The sequence below is a fragment of the Podarcis liolepis genome (assembly GCF_965112155.1).
Source record: "Podarcis liolepis genome assembly, chromosome: 5".
NCBI lineage: Eukaryota > Metazoa > Chordata > Lepidosauria > Squamata > Lacertidae > Podarcis > Podarcis liolepis.
Genome location: NC_139556.1, coordinates 73495981 through 73519213, shown reverse-complemented (window position 1 = coordinate 73519213; position 23233 = coordinate 73495981). Strand labels below are relative to the sequence as shown.

The window sequence follows — 23233 nt, the reverse complement described above, 5'->3', positions numbered from 1 at the left end:
ACGAGTGGTATTGTATACAAGCCTTATTATTTATATTTTAATTTTAGGACCGTGTATATGTACAACAAAATAATGTGGAAAATGTCTACAACTTGGGATTAATTATCTTTCGAGATCAAGTTGTACGTTACGGGTGTATTAGGGATCATCTACGACAGACATTGTTGGACATGATTGCAAGGGAACGGAAAGGAGAAGTTGTGGACAGGTACAACTGCAAAAAAATAGCTTTGATATCATTCTTGCAAGATCTTTGTTTTGTGTGCATGAGTTAATCTTGCTGCTATTGCGCTTTTGTTTGCATTTTTAAATTTCATTTTTAATTATTAATAGTGGGATATATTTTACGAGGCCATCAATAAAAATTCTCTGGGTGGCTAATACTGCAGTACACTATATTATCAGAATCAAGATGATAACTGAAACATTATTTTTAAAAAATACATGCCATCAATATATTCAGTATCCATTTCTTACCTTCTCTGCCACTGCAGTAGATATTTGCCTCCCCCAAATTCCTTACCATTTTAAAAACAATTTGAAACTTGATTCTATTTTGGCTGCAGGTTGCCCATTGGCATTTTATGAATATATGGCTGTATATACCAGTTGCTCAACATTCTCCTTTGGAGTGTTTAGGGAGCTTCATTCTCAACACATCTTTGCTTGTAAACAAATTGTTCTTCTGACACAGTTACAGAGTGTTACAGTGTTGGAGCTCTAGTAGATATTAACACTTTGTTAGTAATTTAAAATGTGTACACAGTATTTCAACTTGGCCAACTCCACATTGCTAAGCCAGCCTAAAGGCTGTATTCAAAGTAGTGCTGTGTGACCCATTCTGTTGGCACAAGGATATCTGCTTGCACAGTGGAACCCTTCTGTGTACTCCCAAATCTATTTCAGGGGTTCCTTCAACACTCTGGAGTAGATATGGGATTGGCATATACTGGAGATGGCGGAAGAGTTTTGTTGTGCAGGCATAAATCCTTGTGCTAGTGGAATGAGTTCATTGGATATTGCCTTTAATGCTTATCAAGATATTGATATCTACAAATTTACACAAATAAGCTAGTGTGAAGTTCCTATTCCGATTTCATAATTTAGCTATTTTCCTGTACAAAATTGCATATGGACTGGTTGCTGTGACTATTAAATTATTATTATTTTCAGCTGAGGAGTTTCTAGAGATGGAGAAAGTTGTGAAATTAGGGGATTGGTTATGTGTTTTTGTGCACTTGAGAACACTGAATAAGATCAGTGACTTAAAGATGAAGTACCTAAAAATTTTCAGAAGAGCCAGTAAAGGAACTTTTATAATCTTGTCTAAAATAATTGGTTCTAAACAATCTCCTTACTCAGAATAATACATAACATTTGCATACACTCTCAGTGATCCTCTTAAAGTCTGTGAAACAGGCCATTGCCTGCATATTGCAGATGGCGGTGAGGATAAGGGAAGGTATCTATTGCCACCTGGTGAATTCATGGCAGCTGGAATGATAGAATTTATGACTTCATGGTTCGAGGTTCAGTCTCTTCAATAACTAATTATACCAGATCTAAATGGAGACAACCAGAAATCATTATAGCTAGGAAATCAAGTTGAGCAGCCTATCAGTTCTGAGTAAACCTATAGTCTCCAAAGAGCCCACCAAAGGAGGAATTCCTTAAACTGCCTCTTGAAGTTCAGCAGCAATACACATTTTTGTTATCTCTGCATGGGGTTAACTACTATAATCTCAGGGGTAAGAGTGGAGAAGTCTCTTCTTTGTTCTCTTCTAATTCTTACATCCTTGATGAGAGGGACTTGCATTGATCGCTGAGGGTGGAAATTATATGAGGATGTTTTGTTGAATGACTTTGAAAATGCTACTTCTGCTAAAATATATCTAATCTCTACATCTGATTTAATATTTTGACAGAGGAGCAATCAGAAATGCTTGTCAGATGTTAATGATTCTAGGCCTTGAAGGAAGATCTGTCTATGAAGAAGATTTTGAAGCCCCATTTTTAGAGATGTCAGCAGAGTTCTTTCAGGTACAAAATATATTTCAAGTGTATGTGACGTTAACTGTTTATTGGTGTTAATCTGTTTAATGAATTTGTTTGGAATTACTTGCAAGTAATCTTTCTAATCATCCCCCCCATATAAGGTTTTCAGTTGTAGATATTGACTGCTATGCTGCTTAAAGATTCACTGTCCCAAACATCCAGCAAAAATAAAATGTTATTTGGAAAATAGGAAAACTCTTGGTTATATCCAATGCTGGTTATGCATAAGCAGGATGGACTTCCACTTATGCAGTGCAACTCTGTCTTCCTCTCCTCCTCCCTGAAACGCTTTTTGTGCCCTCAAAATCTGCTCCGGCAGGTAGGGTGGTGGCCCTCCAGAGCATAATTTGGGCTGCAGTGGGAAAGAAGAAGGCGATGTCTCACACTCTCTATATATCATACGGATGGTATTCTTCTCGCACATGGCATCTTTTCATCTCTGCTGCTTTTCAGTGGGAGCCCTCTTCCATGCATACACTCAGATTCAAGGGGGGGGGGGTCCTTTGGAGTGGAATCCCATAAAGTGCAGGATGCTCCAATTCCAAAGAAAGATAAATATTGCTTCATCCACAGTCCACATAGAGACTGGTGCGCAGATGGTGGTGGGAGTGAATCCCAACCAATATCCACAAGGCTGTATTACTGGGTTCTAAATTAGCAAGTATCACTAATTAGGGGGCATGTTCAGAGCTGATGTAGCATAGCAGAGTTATAAATTGGGAAATTCCTACTTCAAATCCTGCCTGTGTCGTGGACATGAGGCCAAGCCCCATCCTTTAATCCTCATTGTGCATACTGTAATATATGGGTAATAATACAGGGTTGATGTATGGATTACATCAAGGTAATAGGTATGAAGCCTTATTTCAATTAAAAATGTTTATAGTGGGGGAGTGCATCTCTAGCAATTCTTTCAGAATATTATAGTATCACATGGCGTGCTCTGCTTTGTTCCAATACAGATGGAGAGCCAGAAGTTTTTAGCAGAAAATAGTGCTTCAGTTTATATCAAGAAAGTAGAAGCTAGAATTAATGAAGAAATAGAACGTGTGATGCACTGCCTTGATAAATCAACTGAAGAGCCAATTGTAAAAGTTGTTGAGAGAGAGCTTATTTCCAAGCATATGAAAACTATAGTGGAAATGGAGAATTCTGGTCTAGTTCACATGCTAAAAAATGGAAAAACAGAAGGTAAATCCAGATTATGCTGCTTATAGGCACTGAAGTAGTTTATAAGCATGAAGTGTACTAAATATTTCTTAATATTTATTCCTTTTTGTTAGAATATCTATATTCCTTAGAGATTTCTGTTGAAATATGAAGTGATATATGTACTGAAAAAACAACTGTGTTTTCCATTCCCTCAGTAGCATTATTCTATCTAAAGCTGCCTAAAGAATAATTATTGTGACTAAGCTATACATACTTCCTACATGTCCAAAGATTTTGTAAGAAATGCCATTTTATTTTAGAAAACTATAATGTCTGCCCCTCATCAATGTTTACTAATGTAAACTTTTTGCTTTGCATAGTTCCATTAGCAGATTTGTATTAGTGTGTGCTGGGTATGCTTGTGATTGTAACTAATGAGTGAGATGGTAGCTCACCTGAAATGAGTTTCAGCTCAGTTCATTCCTTGCAACAGCAATAAAATGTTACGTACCTCCAAGAAACTTTTTAATAGTTTATGTGGTATTCATGCTTGCTTATTGTGATCAACCAAATTCTAGTTAAATATAATTATATTTACCAATCCTAGTTTAAAAGCCAATGGTCACTTAGCATAACATAGCATTAGGATTCATTAGGGTTTTTAATTTGTAATCTGGCATTAGTTTTATTATATTTTGTTGTTGAATTGGACACTGTGCTGATAATTTCTTAAAATTTAAATTTTAAACATTTATAGCTCTTATATTCAAAGACACTCAATGTGCCATACTGCTGCAGCAAATCACCATAATGATTTTATTATTTAAAATAATATAGCATCCAAAAGGTGAAGAACAAAAATTAATGTAACATTTAGGACAGGTCTGTTGTGTCTGCTATTCCAGGACAGAAGGAAGAGCCTCACAATGAGACATAATGTTAAAATATGAGTTGACAAAAATTTGAGAACACTTATTCTGTTCATCTGCTGTCTTGTGATAGAAATACCATGTTGGTGGTAGTTAATATACTTTTCCCCCATTGCAGATCTTGCTTGTATGTACAAGCTGTTCAGCCGTGTGCCGAATGGTCTTAAGACAATGTGTGAGTGTATGAGCTCCTACCTCCGAGAGCAAGGTAAAGCTCTTGTATCTGAAGAAGGAGAAGGAAAGAACCCAGTTGACTATATTCAGGTAGTTAAACCTTACATTTCTCATTTGCCCATCTTAACTGAACTTCAGATCTGGCTGCTCTTCTGCCACTGGTGGACTTGCCACAAGAAAGGGCAAACTTTGCTTGACTCATTTCTCATCCCTGTAGAACTGACAAAACTCAAACCTTCAACATTTCTCAGGACAGACCAAAAAAAATCACCTGCAGCAGCTAAAGCAGTTGGAATAGAAGCAAAGGAAACCCCACACAGGAGAGTCCCTTTGTAAAGATCACACCTCTTAGCAGACAGGTGGACATCATCCTTCTAAAGCAAGTGGGGCAAGTCCCAAGAGATCACTTGTTGACAAATGGCTACACCAGCCCACTAAAACGCCACCTCGGCAATTTCAGCACTGATCTTCTTTAAGCCATCTGAAGCACCTTGGAATCCTGGGGCCCTGCCTACACACTCCTAGGCAGCATCCTCACCCAAGTCACCTTGGTCTAAGGGAAGATATTCAGGATTTCATTGAAATCGCCCAGTGGTCATTGAAATGGACTGCACTCCCAGAACCTTCCCCAAATCATGCTTCCCCAAGTGTAGAACCAAAATACAGAGCAGTGAAGAGCACTTTGCTATACGCTAGAAACCATGGCACCAAGACCCAAACTGTTGAATGTTTGAATTCTAGGAAGAGCCAGAACATGCAGCTGTCATTCACTTCACAGTCCAGTATGTGAGGCTGTTGCCTGTGACTTGGACCTCCAGGAGCAAATACAACCATAATGAAAAAGAGTTGGTGGTGGTAGTTGCAAGATGGTGCTTGAGGTTATACAGGATGCATGTGAACCCTGGTAACATCCTCTTGCTAGCTGTCCTCTGCACTTGAGAAAGAAATCTATACTTAACAATGGATTTTATTTCCCATTTAAAATACCAGGTTTTTCTAAGCTTAACCTAATGTCAAGTAAAGTGTTCTAGACACTTTGAAGCAATGAGCAAATAGTTTTCAGTCAAATAACCTCACAATGGATGTGATTTCCATACATCATGTAGTAGAAATCTGTAACATATTTGAACATTATTTGAAATAAATTAAAAAATTGTCCAGTAGCACCATAGAGACCAACTAAGTTTGTTCCGGGTATAAGCTTTCATGTGCATGCACACTTCTTCAGAAATCTGAAAGCTTATACCCAGAACAAACTTAGTTGGTCTCTAAGGTACAACTGGACAATTTTTTAATTCATTTCGACTGTGTCAGACCAACACAGCTACGTACCTTAAAATAAAAATATTCTTTATTTTTCTAAGGGTTTACTGGATTTGAAGAGTAGGTTTGATCGCTTCCTTCAAGAATCTTTCAATAACGACAGACTCTTCAAACAAACCATTGCGGGTGACTTTGAGTATTTCCTCAACCTTAACTCTAGGTCTCCGGAGTACCTCTCATTATTTATTGATGACAAGTTAAAAAAAGGAGTCAAGGGAGTAAGTATATTTTCAGTTACAACTATCCAAATTTGTGACAAAACAGCAACATATATTTATGCAAACTTCTGTTCTATTACGTTCCTGAAAGTATACTGTTTTAACTTTCAAAATGCAATAAGCAGTGCAGTTGAGTGAACAAATTATATGTGCTTGTCACAATCTTTTGCAACTGCATGAACTATATATGTGTGTAAATAGAGAACTGAATAATTCTTGATTGACTTAACCACTGTTAGTTGTAGTTGTTTTTAGAATGATAATGCTGATAATTAGTGACATTTTAAAATGACCTATGTTAAAGGAAAGTGTTACTGGTGGCAGTGTCAGAAGTACTAACGTATGTGTTCTGGTGAGTCTTGCACAGCAATACATCTCCAGCTTACAGTATGATACCTTCAAGTTCTTTGTAGTTTAGCATGCTGACTATGTAATCAGATTGCTGCCCCCCCCCCAGCAAAATATGTTCCCATTTAGTACTTGAACTTTTGTCCCCTAACAAGTGACTGTTGCACCAAAAACTTGAAGTCCGTGCCTTCGTACGTTTGAAGATATGTCTCCCATTCCCACTTAGTGTTTTATCACAGTGAATCACAGACAGTGTTACTTTGTGAAGTGTGAAGCTGCCCTGAGAAGGCTGTGGCCGCCATGCTACACACTACCTGAGCAGAGCAGGATTTATTTCCCAGTAAAAATGCATTGATTGTGCTATCAGTGTTTCTTAATCATAGGATTTTCTGGGCACAATCTCTAGCGATGGAGATTGGTAGCATTTGGTTGAAAAATAATGTTTTTGTCTTTACAGCTAACTGAGCAAGAAGTAGAGACTATATTGGACAAGGCAATGGTTTTGTTTAGGTTTATGCAAGAGAAGGATGTTTTTGAACGATACTATAAACAGCACTTGGCAAGGAGGCTTCTAACAAACAAAAGTGTTTCAGATGACTCTGAGAAAAACATGATATCTAAGCTAAAGGTAAAGTTAGTCCCTGCAATCTTTTACTTAGTGACTGTTTCCCTTTTGTTTCTGGTTTCAGTCCAACATTCAGTTGTCATAATTTTAGCTAATGTGCGATCATTGCAGTATGCTATATTTCTAAATACTAAAGGTAGGCCAATAAAAAAAAATTCATTGCCAGCAAAAGTCTATTCATACTGTTTTTAAAACTTAAAACTGCGGTATTTGGAACTGCAGTCGATTTCCTGCCAGAAAGCTTGAAAAGCAGGGAGGAGTTGAAGATGATAGAATAAAGCAGGTAATGTCAATTTTCCCTGTTCACAGATTTTCTGGAACCCCTGGTGCATGGCAAAAGGTTCCTCCTCATTCTCCATCTAAGCTATAGTCCTCTGCCTTATTTTCACAACAAAGTGAATACTTACCTGCTAGTCCTCCTTGGAGAAGAATTGAAAAACACCCCACCCTAACCGTCCAATCCATCTTTTCCTCTTCTTTACCCTGCTAAAAAAAGCACTTCATATAATGTGCTTCTTTGGATAGTACAGCTGGAACTAAACTGGGATGTTAAGAATGCACCTGGGAAGGAATTTCTAATTTTTAAATTCGAAATCATTTACATCCTGCTTTTCCTCTTAAGACATACACAAATAGAAAAAACAGGGGTTCAAGCCAGGATACAAAGACATGTGACTTTGTATGCTGACCTGAACCCCTGTTTTTTCTATTTGTGTATGTTTGTTTATATTTGTGGGTTCTTTATTTTTGTGTTTCCTCTTAAGACAGAGTGGTATTTAATAAAAACATAAACCCAACAATATAAAACAATAGGAGATAGCACGTCATTCAGAATACCTTGGAAGGCTTTAAAGCCTGATTCAAAAGTTGTAACTTTCCTCCTAAACATAAAGAATAAGGAAGACATATTTTGTTATATTTTTTAAAAGATTGGGACAGCAGGTTCTTCTGTTCATTTACAGAACAACTTTTGTCCCCCCCCCAAGCCTGGTGTAGTAGTAGTAGTAGTAGTAGTAATAATAATAATAATAATAATAATAATAATAATAATAATAATAATAATAATAATAATATATTATACCCTGCCCATCAACCATTAAAATCATGGCATACTTTTGCATTAATAGCACAAGATTTTGTGGTAAACGTTTTGGGATGTTTTCTACTGTTGGAACTGATGTTTGGAATCAAACAGAATATGTTTAGCTTTTTCATATCTTTAACAAGTTCAAACATATTCTCTATATTTTGTAATGTTCTGGTTCCAAGTAAGTGGCCTGAAAAAATATATATAACGGCATATATAATTTTAAAAGAATTGTTCTCTTCTTTTTTTATAGACTGAATGTGGATGTCAATTCACATCAAAACTGGAAGGAATGTTCAGGGATATGAGCATCTCAAACACAACAATGGATGAATTTAGGCAACATCTACAGGCAACAGGGGTAAGAAGCTAACTGCTTGATCTGAACACTAATTTCAGTTATTCTAACAAAGTTTTTGAGTGAAATGCCTTTCTGAATAAAATACTGTTTTTTATTTATTTTTAAATTATTTTAGAATAATGGGTTATCTTTTTGCAAGCTAGCAGCCAAAGCAGTTTAACAATTAAAGAAAACCAGTAAAGTATTCAGCACTGTAAAATACAAAGCAGCAGCAGGATAAAACAGCAACATGTGAACTCAAATGAAGAGAGCAGCCAGTAAATAAATTAGTATTTTTTCCACCAGAAAACTAACTCTGCTACCCAAAAAGCCGCTGAATCTTAAATAGGTCAACTACTGAAAGCCCAGAAAAATAGCACAGTCTTTGTTGGATTCCTGAAATATGCAATAAAGGTTGCAGGTGGGTCTTCTTGGGAAATGTGTTCCAAAACTGGAGTACAACCAGAAAAAACATCATCTTCCTGGGATCACCTTGTGCAGGCAGAGGTGCCAAGAGAATGGCTTCCAGTTAAGGTTATAGTTGTTGGCAATATTCAGAGGGCAGCAAGCAGTCTTTCTGATAACCAGAGTATTAGGACAGGAGTGGGGAACTATTTTTCTATTAAGGGCTGTTGACCTACAGAAAAAAAGTCTATTGTGGAGCACATACCAGAGTGAATTCTTGTATTGCTAAGTGGGTTGTTTTACAGGTTCTTAATTATATTATACACAATAGATAGATGTATAAATAGATAGATGTATAAATAGATAGATAGATAGATAGATAGATAGATAGATAGATAGATAGATAGATAAAACTGCCTAGGAAGATGGTTCTGGGATATTACCCTCTTGAGAAGCTCTGGCTACTCAGGTTGGGATCCATTGCTTAACAGGAGCAATCTAACCATCCCTGCAGAGAGAAGCAGGTAAAAGCTGTTTGACACTGGAACGAACTCCCTCAGGAGGTTGTAGACTCTCCTTCCTTGGAGGTTTTTCAGCAGAGGTTGGATGACCATATGTCCTGGATGCTTTAATTGAGATTCCTGCATTGCAAGGAGTTAAACTAGATGACCCGGAGTCCCTTACAACTCTACAATTCTATGAGGACACCTGCTCCTTTCAAGGAATGGATGAATGGAAATAGATAATTCCAACATTTTATAAAGTAGGTGACACCAGTCACCGGGCTCTGTGTGAGCAACTTGTTCCAGGTAAAAACTGGGTTAGCATGTTTACTCTGAAGTAACTCCTCCCAAATATTGCTAGCGGGTGGGAGTGTCTTATCTTTTATGCTATTCTCAGCACAGAGCATTACCTCGGTGGTGAAGAGTCCTTAGAAAAGCTGGGAGGCTGATGAAATTAAGTAGGGGACTGTAGGTTCCCTGCTTCTAGTTTAGGGCTTTGAAGGTTAAAACCAACACAGTGAGCTGCATCTAGAAATAAACTAGGAATCGCTGGAGTTAAGAAGTAATGCAGTATTCTCACAGTGCCAAGCTCCTGTCAGCAGCTTTACTGCTGTCTTCCAAACCAGCTGATGTTTTTAATCACCTTTCAAAGGCAACCCCAAATACAACACAGTACTTGATTCAAAAGTCACACACTTCTGTAGGAAAAAATATGTCCAAACTTCCAGTCAGGACTCCACTACTACTTCCTGAGGCAAGGAATTAATCCTTGGTGTCTTTGCACCTTGTTCTGCCTGCAATAAAGTCTCCTTGGGAAATGGGTACATTCTGTAAATAAATCCTTACTCTGAATAAATCCTCTTTATCCCAGTTACAGGCATTTAGAGTAATAATATATTCATCATTACCTCCCCAGTTTGGGAGTGAGTCATTTTGTGTCCCTGCTGTTTTTCTTGGATGTAGTAGCCATTTCTCAGGTTTCCTCTGGGGAAATGTAGATCTCTTTGGCCTCTTTCAACAAGCACAGAAAGTACCATCAAAAATTGGATGCCCATTTAAATAATTTCATCATTCTTTTGTGGGCCTGCAATTGGAACACAACTTAAATTCTTTAACAAATCAGATAGAACAACAATTCAGTAAATTTTATATTGTTCCTTGGTAATTCCCCAGCATTTGTTAAAATCATTGAACACTTTTGCATTTATAAACTGACACTGATTTAGATTTCAGTGTAGACAGAGTTATGAAAGTATATGAACTGGCTTTACCTTGATTTTTCATTTTATCAGCATTTCATTTTGTATTCAGCTTACTGACTTTAAATACATATGTGAATAGAATTGAACTGATTTTGTGTTGGTTCTTGGCTTTGTGTATGCAATTTCAGCTATTCCTCTTCCGCCTGCTCTGTTTATAGTTTTGGATCATTGTTTTTTCTTCTTTCCCATTTGTTCTCTAGTAATTAGACACGACTGATTTCCCTCCTGCCACTTGCTCCCCAAGGGAAGCAGCAGCAGCAGAGAGAGAGCTGTGCTGGGCATTATTACGACAAGCTGCATATATAACTCTTTCGTTCTCTTTTATATTAAGGACAGAGACCTGTACTCGGGTCTAAAAAGTTATTTGTCCATTTCCTATAAATTCAGCAGCTTTGTATGTATTGTGCATATTGAGGAGGAAAATTGAAATTTTCCTTTATGTAATTTATTTTGCAATTTTTACCACTGTACATCGGTAAAGGGGGGGTGAGAGCTCTGTGCAGGAAGGCAACAGAGGAGAGGAAGCTGGTGGTGAGAATTAACAGAAGAGGAATATGAGTTAAGTTCAGTTACAGGGACTTAGGCTGGGTTTCAGTAAGGGATGAAGTAATGGTAAAGGGAAAGACCAACATCACTACTGCAGCTTGCAAAGCAAAGTGTGGCAGAAGGTGAGAGCTGCAAAACTGGCAATGCCAGCCCTAGGAAGCAAGATTTCTGTAGTGGTGCGTAGGTGAAGGGTTTGAAGGAGGAAAAGATTGTCGGGTGATTGCTTTCTGGGTGTTGGAGCAAGAAAAGGGGAAACAAATTGGGATCAGATGAGAGAGGATAGTGCGTGGGATAATCCTAGGAGTGACCACCAAAAAACTGAAGATTGTATACAAATGGATAAACTGGATGTGAGACTCTTTGGAGGATGAATTATGAGGCCAGTGCTTTATTCTGGTTCCCACAGAATCATGGGGCTTCCTTTTTTTTAAGGACAAAGGAAAACAGAGACACGCAGTACACAGGGATTTCCTTCATCACCCATCCCATCAGCACCTGCTAGCTTTGGGATCTTGTAGCTCTAACACTAAAAGGGAGATGGTGTGATCCCAACAAGAGAAGCCATCTTCAGGACAGCCATGTTTTCATTGCATAGTACTAATGGCAATTCTGCCTTCTGAGTTCCACAAGAAGTCAATATTTGTAGCATTGCACTGTGGAAATTGTAACATTTGTGAGGCAGTAAATTGATGGCCAGTTAGAGCCCTTTCTAGAATACAGTGGTACCTCGGGTTACATTCGCTTCAGGTTACGTACGCTTCAGGTTACAGACTCCGCTAACCCAGAAATAGTACTTCAGGTTAAGAACTTTGCTTCAGGATAAGAACAGAAATCTTGCTTCGGCGGCAGCAGGAGGCCCCATTAGCTAAAGTGGTGCTTCAGGTTAAGAACAGTTTCTGGTTAGGAACAGACCTCCGGAACGAATTAAGTCTTAACCTGAGGTACCACTGTATGTGCTACCTTTTGACTGAAGAAACATTTTGAATCTTAAAAACAAAATCTGTTAACTGAACTGCTTCACCAGCAGGTGGCACACACCTGCTTTTTGTTATTAAAATAATGAAATATAATTAAACTTCTGGCAGTATTTTTGTGAGCGCTGTGTCCTTTTGTAGTTCATGCATTAAAAAAATAAAAGCATCTGTGTCATCAGAGTTTTAATTTTCAGAACTCTGTAACAGCTTAGCTCATTGGATCAAACTGACTTTTGTTACCTGATATTAGGACCTATTGATAACATCATTTTAAGGACTGTTTGGTTAAAGGCCAAAATAAATGACCTGTAAAATCGGGCTAATAACTGAGAGGGCATATTTAAATTGGGGAAACGGTGCAAGGAAAGGGTTGAACCTCCCCCTCCCTCCAACCTCAGGATCATATTGCAGTTGTCCCCCCACCTCCACCCCCATATCATTTCTAAATAAATTAGAGATTGCTTACATCTCCCATCTTTCAATGTCTCATCTACATAGGCTCTCAAATTATAATTTTTGTAGCATGTCAAAACAAATACTGTACTGGAATTATAATTAGATCAGAATATTGACTGTAAAACCTAAGCTTGTTTATATTAAAAAAGTATTAAGAATATAAAGAGCCCTGCTGGATCAAACCAAGAACGCAACTGCTGCCAATAGTGCCCTCCCCTCCCTCCCCCCCCCCCCGATGCTCCCAAAGGGGCCCTCAAGCATGAAGGTATTAGGCTTCCTCTATTCTTAGTCCTCAGCTTCTTGAACTCAAAGCTATGCTGCCTCAAAATCGAGGCCTCTGAATATGTTTAACTATCCTGGCATATGAAACAATTAACAATTAATTTCAATAACTATTTAAAGAATATTTAATTTCAGTAACATGCCAAATATTAAGCAATTGTCAGAAGATCAAAGCACCTGCAGAATGAGTGTACTGATAGATGTAAACAGTAAATAAAAGACTTAGCAGTCTTCAAAAGTGGCAGCAGTAATATGAAACAGAGAAAGTGCTGATATGCATAAATGTAGTTCTGTTAACCTCAGCCAACATGGGGACAGCATAAGTGATCCTCAGATCATTTTCCCCTCCATCCCCCAAATAATCCATGCCAAGGGTTTACATATGCTTTTCCATATGCGCGCACTCTCTCTCTCTCTGCACCTCAGTTAGCCTTTGCAGCAGTTCAGAATAGCAACTTTTTATGATCGGATAAGCACTTTCTCTCTGTTTTGGCCTTGTGTAAATCCTTCAGTTCATGCCTGTCTTGGCCTCCATCTGGTTAAGTACCTATAGAATGTACACTACATCCTTCTACTACTACTTTCATACTACTTTCACTACATCCTTCACTGACACTCTCCTCCCACCAGAAAACCTCTCGATTATCTCCATGTGTCTGGGTTGCCCTCCTATACCCTTCTGCATTTCATAGAAAGTGTAAAGTCTCCTGCTTCCACCTAAGGCTCACTTTGCACATACAAGTTTTTCTGCTGTACCCTACACTCTTGAATACCAACTTCTAATTAGTTTGTTTAATGAAATTAAGGCAGCCACTTCTGTCTTGAATAGCAAGCTATGTTATTTCCTGCCATGTGGAAGACAAAAAAAACAACAACAAATGTATTTCTTTGTATTCATGCAGGTCTCATTAGGTGGTGTTGATCTGACAGTGCGGGTTCTCACAACAGGCTACTGGCCTACTCAGTCAGCCACACCAAAGTGCAACATTCCCCCAGCCCCCAGACATGCTTTTGAAATATTTAGGAGGTAAGGAATGGTTAAGATTATTTGTGTGAATGGTTAGTGGAATGATGTGTTTTTTAAAAAAGAAAGAAGATACAGCTAATGGCCAGATAATCTGCATGCATTAAATGCTTCTTTATATGCATGCAGTTGAAGCTTGCTTGCCATGTTATCAGTCACAAAGTAGTAATCTTCTATATTGATATAGAAGAAGCTCTTGCTTCCATAGTTAAAAGTATAGATGATCAAATGGCCATTCAACTTCTTGAATTTTGTAGATTTTATTTAGCCAAACATAGTGGAAGGCAGCTGACACTCCAGCATCATATGGGCTCTGCAGATCTCAATGCCACCTTCTATGGTCCTGTTAAAAAGGTAAGAGCTGTGCCTGTAAACATATTATTGCTTTGAATTGTGCTTTCAGCTATTGTGAACTTGGAAATAAAATTCAGTTCCACATACATTTCAGTATTTCATATATAAGCTCATGTTAACAATACTTACCACTTTTAATATATATAGTCAGCTGTGTGTGTGTGTGTGTGTGTAATATCTATACACATACACATACACAAACACACACACACACACACCCCATCTAGCACTGCAAATTTCCCAGAATAGCACTCTCTGAAAATATATATATTTTCATCTTTTCATCTTTCTGGCAGGCTTCCTTTGCTTCTGGCTCTCAGTGGAATTATAGTTCACTTTGAGAAGCTGTGGGGTATCAGAAGCTGTGGTTATATAAACTGGGATAAAACGGAATGAGTATCTCAAAACGAAAATCTTTGTTTTGTATTTACAAGCAGATGAGTCAGATCATGACTTATACCTTATAGTAAGTACATAGAAAGCTGAAAGAAGGAGCGTAACATAATGTTCCGAGAATGATTTTTGACTTTTTTGAAAATTAAAACAGGAAGATGGCTCAGAGGTTGGTGTAGGAGGCGCCCAAGTAACTGGCTCTAACACACGGAAGCACATATTGCAAGTCTCCACTTTCCAGATGACGATACTAATGCTCTTTAACAACAGAGAAAAATACACTTTTGAGGTATGAGCTTTGACTTTCTCTGCTAGCTGTAAAAAATTTATCTCCCAAATATGCATTCATCTTCCTCTACCGTATGGAGAAGAGGGATTATTCATCCCTTTGAGCCATTTGTACAGGAAGTTCTTGAACTATTGATATATGAGGCTGCTAACACTTTTAGAGTATTTTGGAATCTTATTGGTCCTCATCCAGGAATACCCTCACTTGTTAGTGAAAGTCTGAGATTGTATCATTCATTATATACTTAAATACTTCTTGGGTTCAGCTCTAAAAATAATTTATATGTTTCAAAGCCCTGTGGTTCAAGGAAGATTTTAAAATTCCTTTGAATTGTGTTGGGTGAAATTCAAGTGTTGGAAGCCCAAATATATTTATTTACAGTATTTACTGATAGTAATCACATCTTTTTCATGGTGTGTACTCATTTTTTACTTGCCATGTAATGATGTGGAAAACAAATCCTTAGTTACCATCTTGCCACCATGTGTGTGTGACAGTAGTACTTAAGTGAAAGTATTCTTTAAGTGTCACCACACAAGGTGAATTGATACATTGTGAAATTAAACAAAATCAAGCAGCCTGAATGTTAACAGTTTGTGGACAGGAAGTCTAGTTGCTACTTCCCCTTAAAACTATATTTAAATCAAAGGAAATTCAATCCTGTAATCAAGCAATTACCATTCTTTTCTAGTTTGATGTTTTAATATATTTTGTAAAAAATCTCGTTCTTATATAGACACTAATTGCTGAGCACCATGTTCAAGTGACAAGAGTATTTCCTGGACGGGAACGCTTAAGTCTGCAGGTGCAGGAATTGCATTTTTGAATGCTCCCCCCACATTTAAAAAGAAAAATCCTTACATGTAGAAAATGAGGGGATCTGGGAAGGGTTTCTAGCAGCCTTCTTTCAGTGCTTCTTTATAGTAAGGAAGCCTTTTACAAGGAACTCTCACTACTTCCTACCTCCTACCTGGAGTCTGAAGTGGTATAGTTCAGAGGGACTCTTCAGCACACCTGTGCCAAGAGGGAAGGGCCATGGCTCAGTGGTAGAACACATTCCTTTAATGCAAAAGGTCCCAGGTTCAGTCCCCAGTATCTCCAGGTAGGGCTGGGAGTGACCTTTGTCCAGAACCATAGAGAGCCACTGTCAGTTAGAATAGACAGTACTAAGCTAGATGGACCACTAGTTTCACTTGGTATATGTAAAACTTCCTATATTCCTATATGCTGAACATATAGATCATCCTACTCCTCTACAGATTTGTGAACAAGGTGTCCTGTGCTACAGTAACTTGCACAGTTGAAGTTTATATAGATTACTGTATTAAGTGATGAAATTAAGTGCTAAAACACAATGCTGTCAACTTTTACAGTCTAGAGTAACTTTCACTTTTTCTTTAAATAGCCTTTTCAGCTATGAATTATATATAGATTTACTGCCATATGTTTTCTGAATTTGTCAAAATAACCATTGATAGTCTTGAACTAGTTTGATTAGAGGGGGAAGACATCTTCAAAACTGTTCAGAATTTTGTTTTCTTCATAACTACCTTTTGCCATCATAATAATAATAATAACTTTATTATTTATACCCCACCCATCTGGCTGTTAAATTTAATGTAGGAAATACAACAAGAGACTGATATCCCTGAAAGAGAGCTTGTACGAGCGCTACAGTCCCTTGCGTGTGGAAAGCCAACACAACGGGTTCTCACAAAAGAGCCGAAATCAAAAGAAATAGAAAATGGACACATATTTACAGTGAATGACCAGTTCACATCCAAACTGCACAGAGTCAAGATTCAAACAGGTATGCTCACTTTCATTTTCAGCTACCACGTCTAGAATCTGTCCAACTCCTGAATTTACAATATTGGAATCATACATTCTAGTATGGAAACTAAACTAGTCACCCATTCTTATGGGTGCCTTCAAGGAACTAATATATTCTTGAACCAATGCTTGCCTCATTGCAAGCTGGATAGGATTCTGTTATGTATCTTCTATTTGTGATCCTTTCCATGTCATGTACTGTGGAGAATATAAATATTCATAAAATCATGGCCTTATAATTCCAGGTGGGTGTTTAATTTAATAAGCTGGGCATATATTTTGTGAGCTTTATGCTTGCACATCCTTAAAGCCTTCATTTACTTCAGACATGAGAGCCCTGCTGTATCAGCCAAAAGACCCATCTGGTCCGGCATCCTGTTTTTACAATAGCCAACCAGATGCCTATAGGAAGGCCGCAAGCAGGACCTGAATGCAACAGCACTCTCTCCGCTTGTAATTCCCAGCAGCTGGTATTCCAAGGCATACTGCCTCCGACAGTGGAGGGAGAACATAAACCATCATAGCTAATAAACCCTGGTAGCCTTATCCCTTCTTCTTGACTAGTATATAGTTAAACTGATTACCAGTGATACACAGGATACTCATACAAAATGAAAAATGGAGATGGATCCAAATTGGAAGGGAAATGGAAGCCTAAAATGAAGAAGTAGGCTAAAGATCCACTGACAGCAGCTACAGATGTAGGGCTATGCAGATAGAAAAAGCATGTTATGACAGACAATGCTAAACTACTTATGCTAGGAAAGCTTCATGATTATAGCAGATGCAAAGACCCAGTTCTCTTACTATCTCAGTAGAAACTGGCACTTCAACAAAGCAAGCTGAACTAGCCCCAAAGGTTGTATTATATAACTTATTTCCATGTGTGACTGAATATATGAAACCCAGTGTTATCCAGAATTGCAATTTAACAAATGTGAAGGAACCTTTTAAATGCATTCAGTTGTGGTCTAAAAATATCAAATCCCTCAAGAAGCATTTGACCTGTTTTAAAACTTGTTGCTGTAACGGATAATCATTTATTAATCTTAAATATGTTCCAATTTTGCACTTCGGCTTGTTGTCCTTTTGCATCATATTCTGTTTCAAGTATTTATTGACACTGCTAAAGAAAAATATTTTGGCTTCAGTATCTTTAGAATTAAATAGCTGCAGTGTTTCTAAATTGAGATATTTCTTCTGTTCTTTCAGTTGCTGCCAAACAAGGAGAATCGGACCCAGAAAGAAAAGAAACAAGACAGAAAGTAGATGATGACAGAAAACATGAGATAGAGGCTGCTATAGTCCGGATAATGAAATCTAGGAAGAAGATGCAGCATAATGTTCTAGTAGCAGAGGTAATCTCACTCACTGAATGGGGTTAGTCAAGGGTGGATGTGGCCCGCAGACCAAAAGGGTTAGCCACCTCTGCTTTAGAGCAGTGTCAACTGTGTAATAAAAATAAATTGCTGCTGAACTCTTGAGGCTACTAACTACATCTTTTGATACAGATGATTGGCTGCTTTATAGAATGTTGATTAATATGCAGTGGCCTTTTGTGAAAGACAGCTAACTGAGGTGGCACAAGTTCCCTCTTGTTTTAAAGTCAGTGTTAAGTCTAGTGTGTGCATTCTTGCTGTGCCAGTATAATTAACAATATTAAAATATTTTTTATTCCAGGTAACCCAACAACTGAAGGCACGATTCCTACCAAGTCCAGTTGTTATTAAAAAGCGTATTGAAGGACTTATTGAGCGTGAATATTTGGCACGAACACCTGAGGACCGCAAAGTATACACTTACGTAGCATAAAATGTGTTCCACAAATATGATTTATTCTTGGACTATACTCTTCGCATGAACTGGGAAGTTCTTTTAAATCATTAAATATTAAGACGACCATCTCTTCTATTAAATTACAATACATGTTCTAGATCATTCAGATCAAGCCTTTTCTCCTTCGGAGAGTTTTTCAACATCAAAATGATTGAGCTTCAAGCTTCTCAGCGTTTATCCCAGTAGAAATCATCCTTACAGTTCCTCGGGAAAATGTGAATGTGCCGCGTTTTGTTTTCAATACTGTATGAAAACAGGAAAAAATAAAATAAAAACAAATTTAGAAAATACAGCTCATTAAAAAATAAAATTGTTGGAATTTCATTTCCCCGGATCTTCAGTGTTGATGTAAATGTGTTTTCTGTAGTGTTGCTTAGCACTTTGCGCATTGTATACGTTGGGTTACAAGAAAAACACAGCTGGTAAGACTGAATTTCCAAAAATACTGCTCTGCTTTGGACATTTCTTTAAAGAGCCATGTTTAATTTAAATATTTGGTGAATTTATAAAGACCTGAGAACACAGTTTTGGCATGCTTTACTTCTCCACCTGCATTCATTCATGTTCCAACTAATATGATCAGGAACCTTTTTTCTGGGCACAGTTATGGGCTGTAATATTTGGCCTTCCCTTTGTAATTTGAGTTCTTCCAAATTAAGTTACATACTGATTAGGTTTGATCTGGTTCCTTTATAGGAGAAATGGGAAGAAATTTAGTGTGTATAAACTGTATGATACTTTTTGCTGTTGTACTCACTGCTCATAGTGGATTGTACAGAGCGATGTTTTTATTTCACTCAATGTAGACAAAACAAATTTAAAATAAATGGATTTAGTGTACAAGGAGCACTAATTCAAGTGTATTTAGAGCACAGGGATGGCAATTTATTAAACTAAATATTGCCCCTTGGAGAAGCACATTAGCCTGCACTCTATTCACGAAGTAGAGAGGGGGTTATGGCTTTTGATTTCCCACTTTTCAGAAGGTTCAAGTGAAGCCATTGTGCACTATTAATTTACTGTTTTAAAATGCAATCTAAAAATGCAATAAATATTGTTACTTTGATCTTAATGAAATCTCCAGTTCTTACAGCAAGTATTTTCTCCCTCTCCTCAGGGTGGTTCAGCATAACATTTGCTCCAGTGCTTTCAAAACCAGGGTATTTCTTAGAGGATGTTCGTAAATGTTAACTTTATGTAGTCCCTGTACCATATAACATACATGCTTTTGCATCAGATAACTATCTTCTTTAGAGATCACCCTCAAGTTGCCACTGGTGAATTAAATCTAGCTTTATTTCATGCATAGTAATAGATAACCTCTCAGATGTTACAGCTCTGATTGCTTTCTCCGTAACATTGTGAACTTAAAAAACAAAACCGGTGCAGCATGAAAAAAGTTGAAGTTTTCTTGGGGGGGGGGGAGGTGGGGAGATGCAAATTCCTTGCCTGTTATGTGTTGGCCCCTTGTAAATGGGTCTGTATTTGAGCAATATTCACCTAGCAGTCCATGTTGGTCTCTGTCAGGATGAACCGTGCAGCAAGTGCGAGTGAGAAGGAAAAACTTCCAAGAACTCAGCTGAGCATTTTGCTGCAGTATATTTGTATGCTTACTTGAATATATAACAAATACCTTTTTTGTAGGATAGCTGCTACTTAGCAGGTGTTTAGCACATCTGCAATGTTTCTCATATATTGTCAGTTATCCTTATGAAGATGTAGTAAAGTAAGTCAAAAGAATGATGGGAAAGAGAAATTGAAAGGGGGGGTTGTAGGGGGGAATCTGAAAGACAAAGGTAAAAGGTAATGGGACCCCTGACCATTAGCTGATAAATAAAAGTGGTTCTGTGACACAAGCTGTTTGAAACAAACACAGATAAAATGCATAGGCTTAAGCAGCAACAAACTGAATATATACCTTCCCAAGATTTCCCATCCAATTTTTTAAAAGTACCGGTAACTTAAGATTGCAGCCTATACTTACTTGAACATGAAGATGATTGCTCTTAATATTTCTTATTGAGGCTACTACTGTTTGCTGATCATGTTCACTACAAGAATTAGGCAAGTTTGCTTTAACATTCCTTTTTGTAGTATTGTTAGCATGCCATATCCTTGCATTCAATTCTTTTCGTAAGCTTGAAGGGCATGGATTTGCTAGGGAATTTATAACAAAGTCGGCAACAAGCATGCTAATGTAATTAGCTGTAAATTTAAGAACTATATCTGGCAGACTTCTCATTGTGACTGAAGTTTAGCTGCTGCAAGATAAACTTTACTTTGCTCTATAAAGCCACATCCTGTCTGCCCTATCTTTCAGTAGCCATTTGCTGATAGGAAGGAAGCAGTGTTGTCTTATTGCGCTGTTTCAGGCTCTAGGGCTGATAAACAGCCAGTAAGATGCCCCTTAAGGGACTGTTGTGTCCTATTGAATAAGGTATTCACAAGATACAACATACATCTGCTCTGCAGGTGAGGAATGCTGGCATGCAGGACTGGGATAAGGCTGCCAGCTGGTGCAAGCTGACAAGTTTTCCCCTATGCAAGTGTATAATGGGGACCTATAGACTTGATCCTGTGATCTAGTGTCTGAATGCAAATAGGGCCAGAAGCTTATACATTTTGGGGGGGGGGATAAAAAATTTAAGTAGCAACAACTCTGGAAACAAAATTTGTTTTTGCTGAGGAAGGAGGGTTGTGGGTTGCTTAGCCCTTTCTGCCATTTCTCTCACTAAAATTCCACCCACCCCACAAGCTATTTGCCCTGCTGAGGAAAATGTATTGAGTTCAATCTCCCACCCTAGTATGCTGTTTAAAAAGGTACCGTATATGTGGAATGGGGATCTGCTTCTAGATTTCCTGCACATCATCTAGTTTAACCTTTATATTGTTGCCAATTTATATTAAGGCTGACTAATACTCTATGATGAACACTGTTTCTAGAGGTTTGGGGAGGTGGGTGAAGGAGTTTTTTTTAAGTTTTCCTTGCTCAACCCGTTTGCTTTGACTCCTGTTTACAGCCTTGGCAGCATTTGCAAATCCTACTACCGTACTTCTTGACTCCATTTCCCCATTGTTCTGTGTCAATTAGGGCAGAAAGCATTGTGTCCACTCCAGATATACTTCATGATGATGCCACAGAATCATTGTAGAGTTGGAAGGGATCTTGCGGGTCATCTAGCCCAACCCCCTGCTGTGCAATGATCTCAACTAAAGCATTCATGATAGATGGCCATCCAACCTCTGCTTAAAAACCTCCAAGAAAGGAGAATCCACCTTCTGAGGGAGTCCGCTCCACTGTCAAACAGCTTTTACTGACAAAAAATTCTCCCTGGTGTTTAGTCGGAATCTCCCTTCTTGTGGCTTGAAGCCGTTGGTTCAGGTTCTACCCTCCAAAGCAGGAGAATACAAGCTTGCTCCATCCTTCATGTGACAGCCCTTTAGATATTTGAAGATGCCTACCAAATATCTTACCATTTCAGATTTTACCAGTGTAGCAGAAGTGAGCGTTGTTACACCATCACTGCTGCTAACACGAGTAAGCAGTTCCAGTTATATGGGTGTGGGGAACATTTGGCTCTCCAGATATTGCTGAACTATGGCTCTCATCAACCCCAGCAAGCTTTACCAATAAAGAGAAGTAGGGACCAATGGGAGAAGTAGTTCAGCAACATCTGGAGGGCCAACGTTTTCCCACACCTGATATTACAGGTGTTAACAAAGAATGGCCAAAAGGTTTGGGGGGGGGTCCTTCTTGCATCAAGCAGACAAGTTGGGACATGTTTTGGCTCGGCCTCTGTGAACATGTTTATTTTCTATCATTAGACAATGCCATAATGCTGTTTGCTGGCACAGAGCCAGCAAAGGGTATCCACTATCTCTCAGGAGGCATAGACAGCCATTCTGGATAGAACTGCAAAAAACAGACCCTCAAATCTATAATGTGTTGAGACAAAGTTTTTCAGTCCTGTTAAGATCAAATTACACTTCCTAAAAGCAAACTCTTAACCATATGAAAGAACCTTCCTTGAAAAAGGATCCCTCTTCAGCATGGGAGGAAAATCGTTAAAATCACATTTGTTTGAATCCAGCACAGTAAATATGAAAACTGCAAATACTAAAAGGATGCCTACATAAAGTTCTGATTGTGTTAATGTGCAACTTTAGAGTAAATTAATGTAGCTCCTGTTTTCTGTACTTTGTATTTTTGTCATACTTACTGTAAACCTTATTCTGCTTTGTTTCTGAGCTCCATACAGCTTTTCCCTTAAAATGGTTGCTGCACTTTTATATTATTAAAGCAGTGATTGACATGTTCTGCTTAAAAGCGGGATGTTTTAGAAGGCAATGATACCATAACTTTCCACAGAATTCCAATTTCTATGAAGCTACTTGACAATAACATCTGAAGCCTCTAAATGACAGAACAGCCCTCTCCCATCATAGTATTGTGACAAGAACCCACTATCATTTGGTGATGGAGGCTGGTTTATTGGAGAAGTAATCTACTGAGACACCTAAAATTATACTGTAGAGCAATCTGCCAAGGCAGCTTTGCAATTATGTCACAAAACCTTTTGTAGAGCATTACGGGAGGAAATGCCGGGTTACCTCCAATGCATATTAAATTGTGGCTTTACCCTTTGTCGTGGAGCTGATACGCAGAGCTACATAGAATATTAACGTGCATTGGATGAAAGTTACAGATGAGATGGAAGTTAACATGACCCCGAAGACTTTGTTTGAAACTAGGGTTGACTGAAATTTAGTTGATTATTTGCTTTAGTGGGTTAGCCAGTTTATTGGTTAAATCTGCAAACATTTG

At 38.1% G+C, this 23233-nt stretch overlaps 1 protein-coding gene across 6 annotated transcripts in view; it reads left to right on the top strand.

Moving 5' to 3' along the window:
- Positions 1-18732, top strand: part of CUL3 (cullin 3) — a 45705-nt gene extending 26973 nt beyond the window's left edge. For 3 of the 6 annotated variants that reach the window (XM_083506394.1, XM_083506393.1, XM_083506396.1), the window contains exons 4-17: positions 48-208; positions 1926-2040; positions 3018-3246; positions 4255-4400; positions 5675-5851; positions 6657-6827; positions 8165-8272; positions 13582-13706; positions 13961-14057; positions 14605-14739; positions 15476-15544; positions 16363-16549; positions 17785-17930; positions 18253-18732. In XM_083506394.1, coding sequence (XP_083362520.1) covers positions 48-208; positions 1926-2040; positions 3018-3246; positions 4255-4400; positions 5675-5851; positions 6657-6827; positions 8165-8272; positions 13582-13706; positions 13961-14057; positions 14605-14739; positions 15476-15544; positions 16363-16549; positions 17785-17930; positions 18253-18384 — 1998 coding nt within the window. In that variant the 3' untranslated portion in view covers positions 18385-18732. The remainder of the gene's footprint in view (positions 1-47; positions 209-1925; positions 2041-3017; positions 3247-4254; positions 4401-5674; positions 5852-6656; positions 6828-8164; positions 8273-13581; positions 13707-13960; positions 14058-14604; positions 14740-15475; positions 15545-16362; positions 16550-17784; positions 17931-18252) is intronic. The other 3 variants (XM_083506397.1, XM_083506395.1, XM_083506398.1) reach the window with 1 other exon arrangement.
- The last annotated feature ends 4501 nt before the right edge of the window (positions 18733-23233 follow it).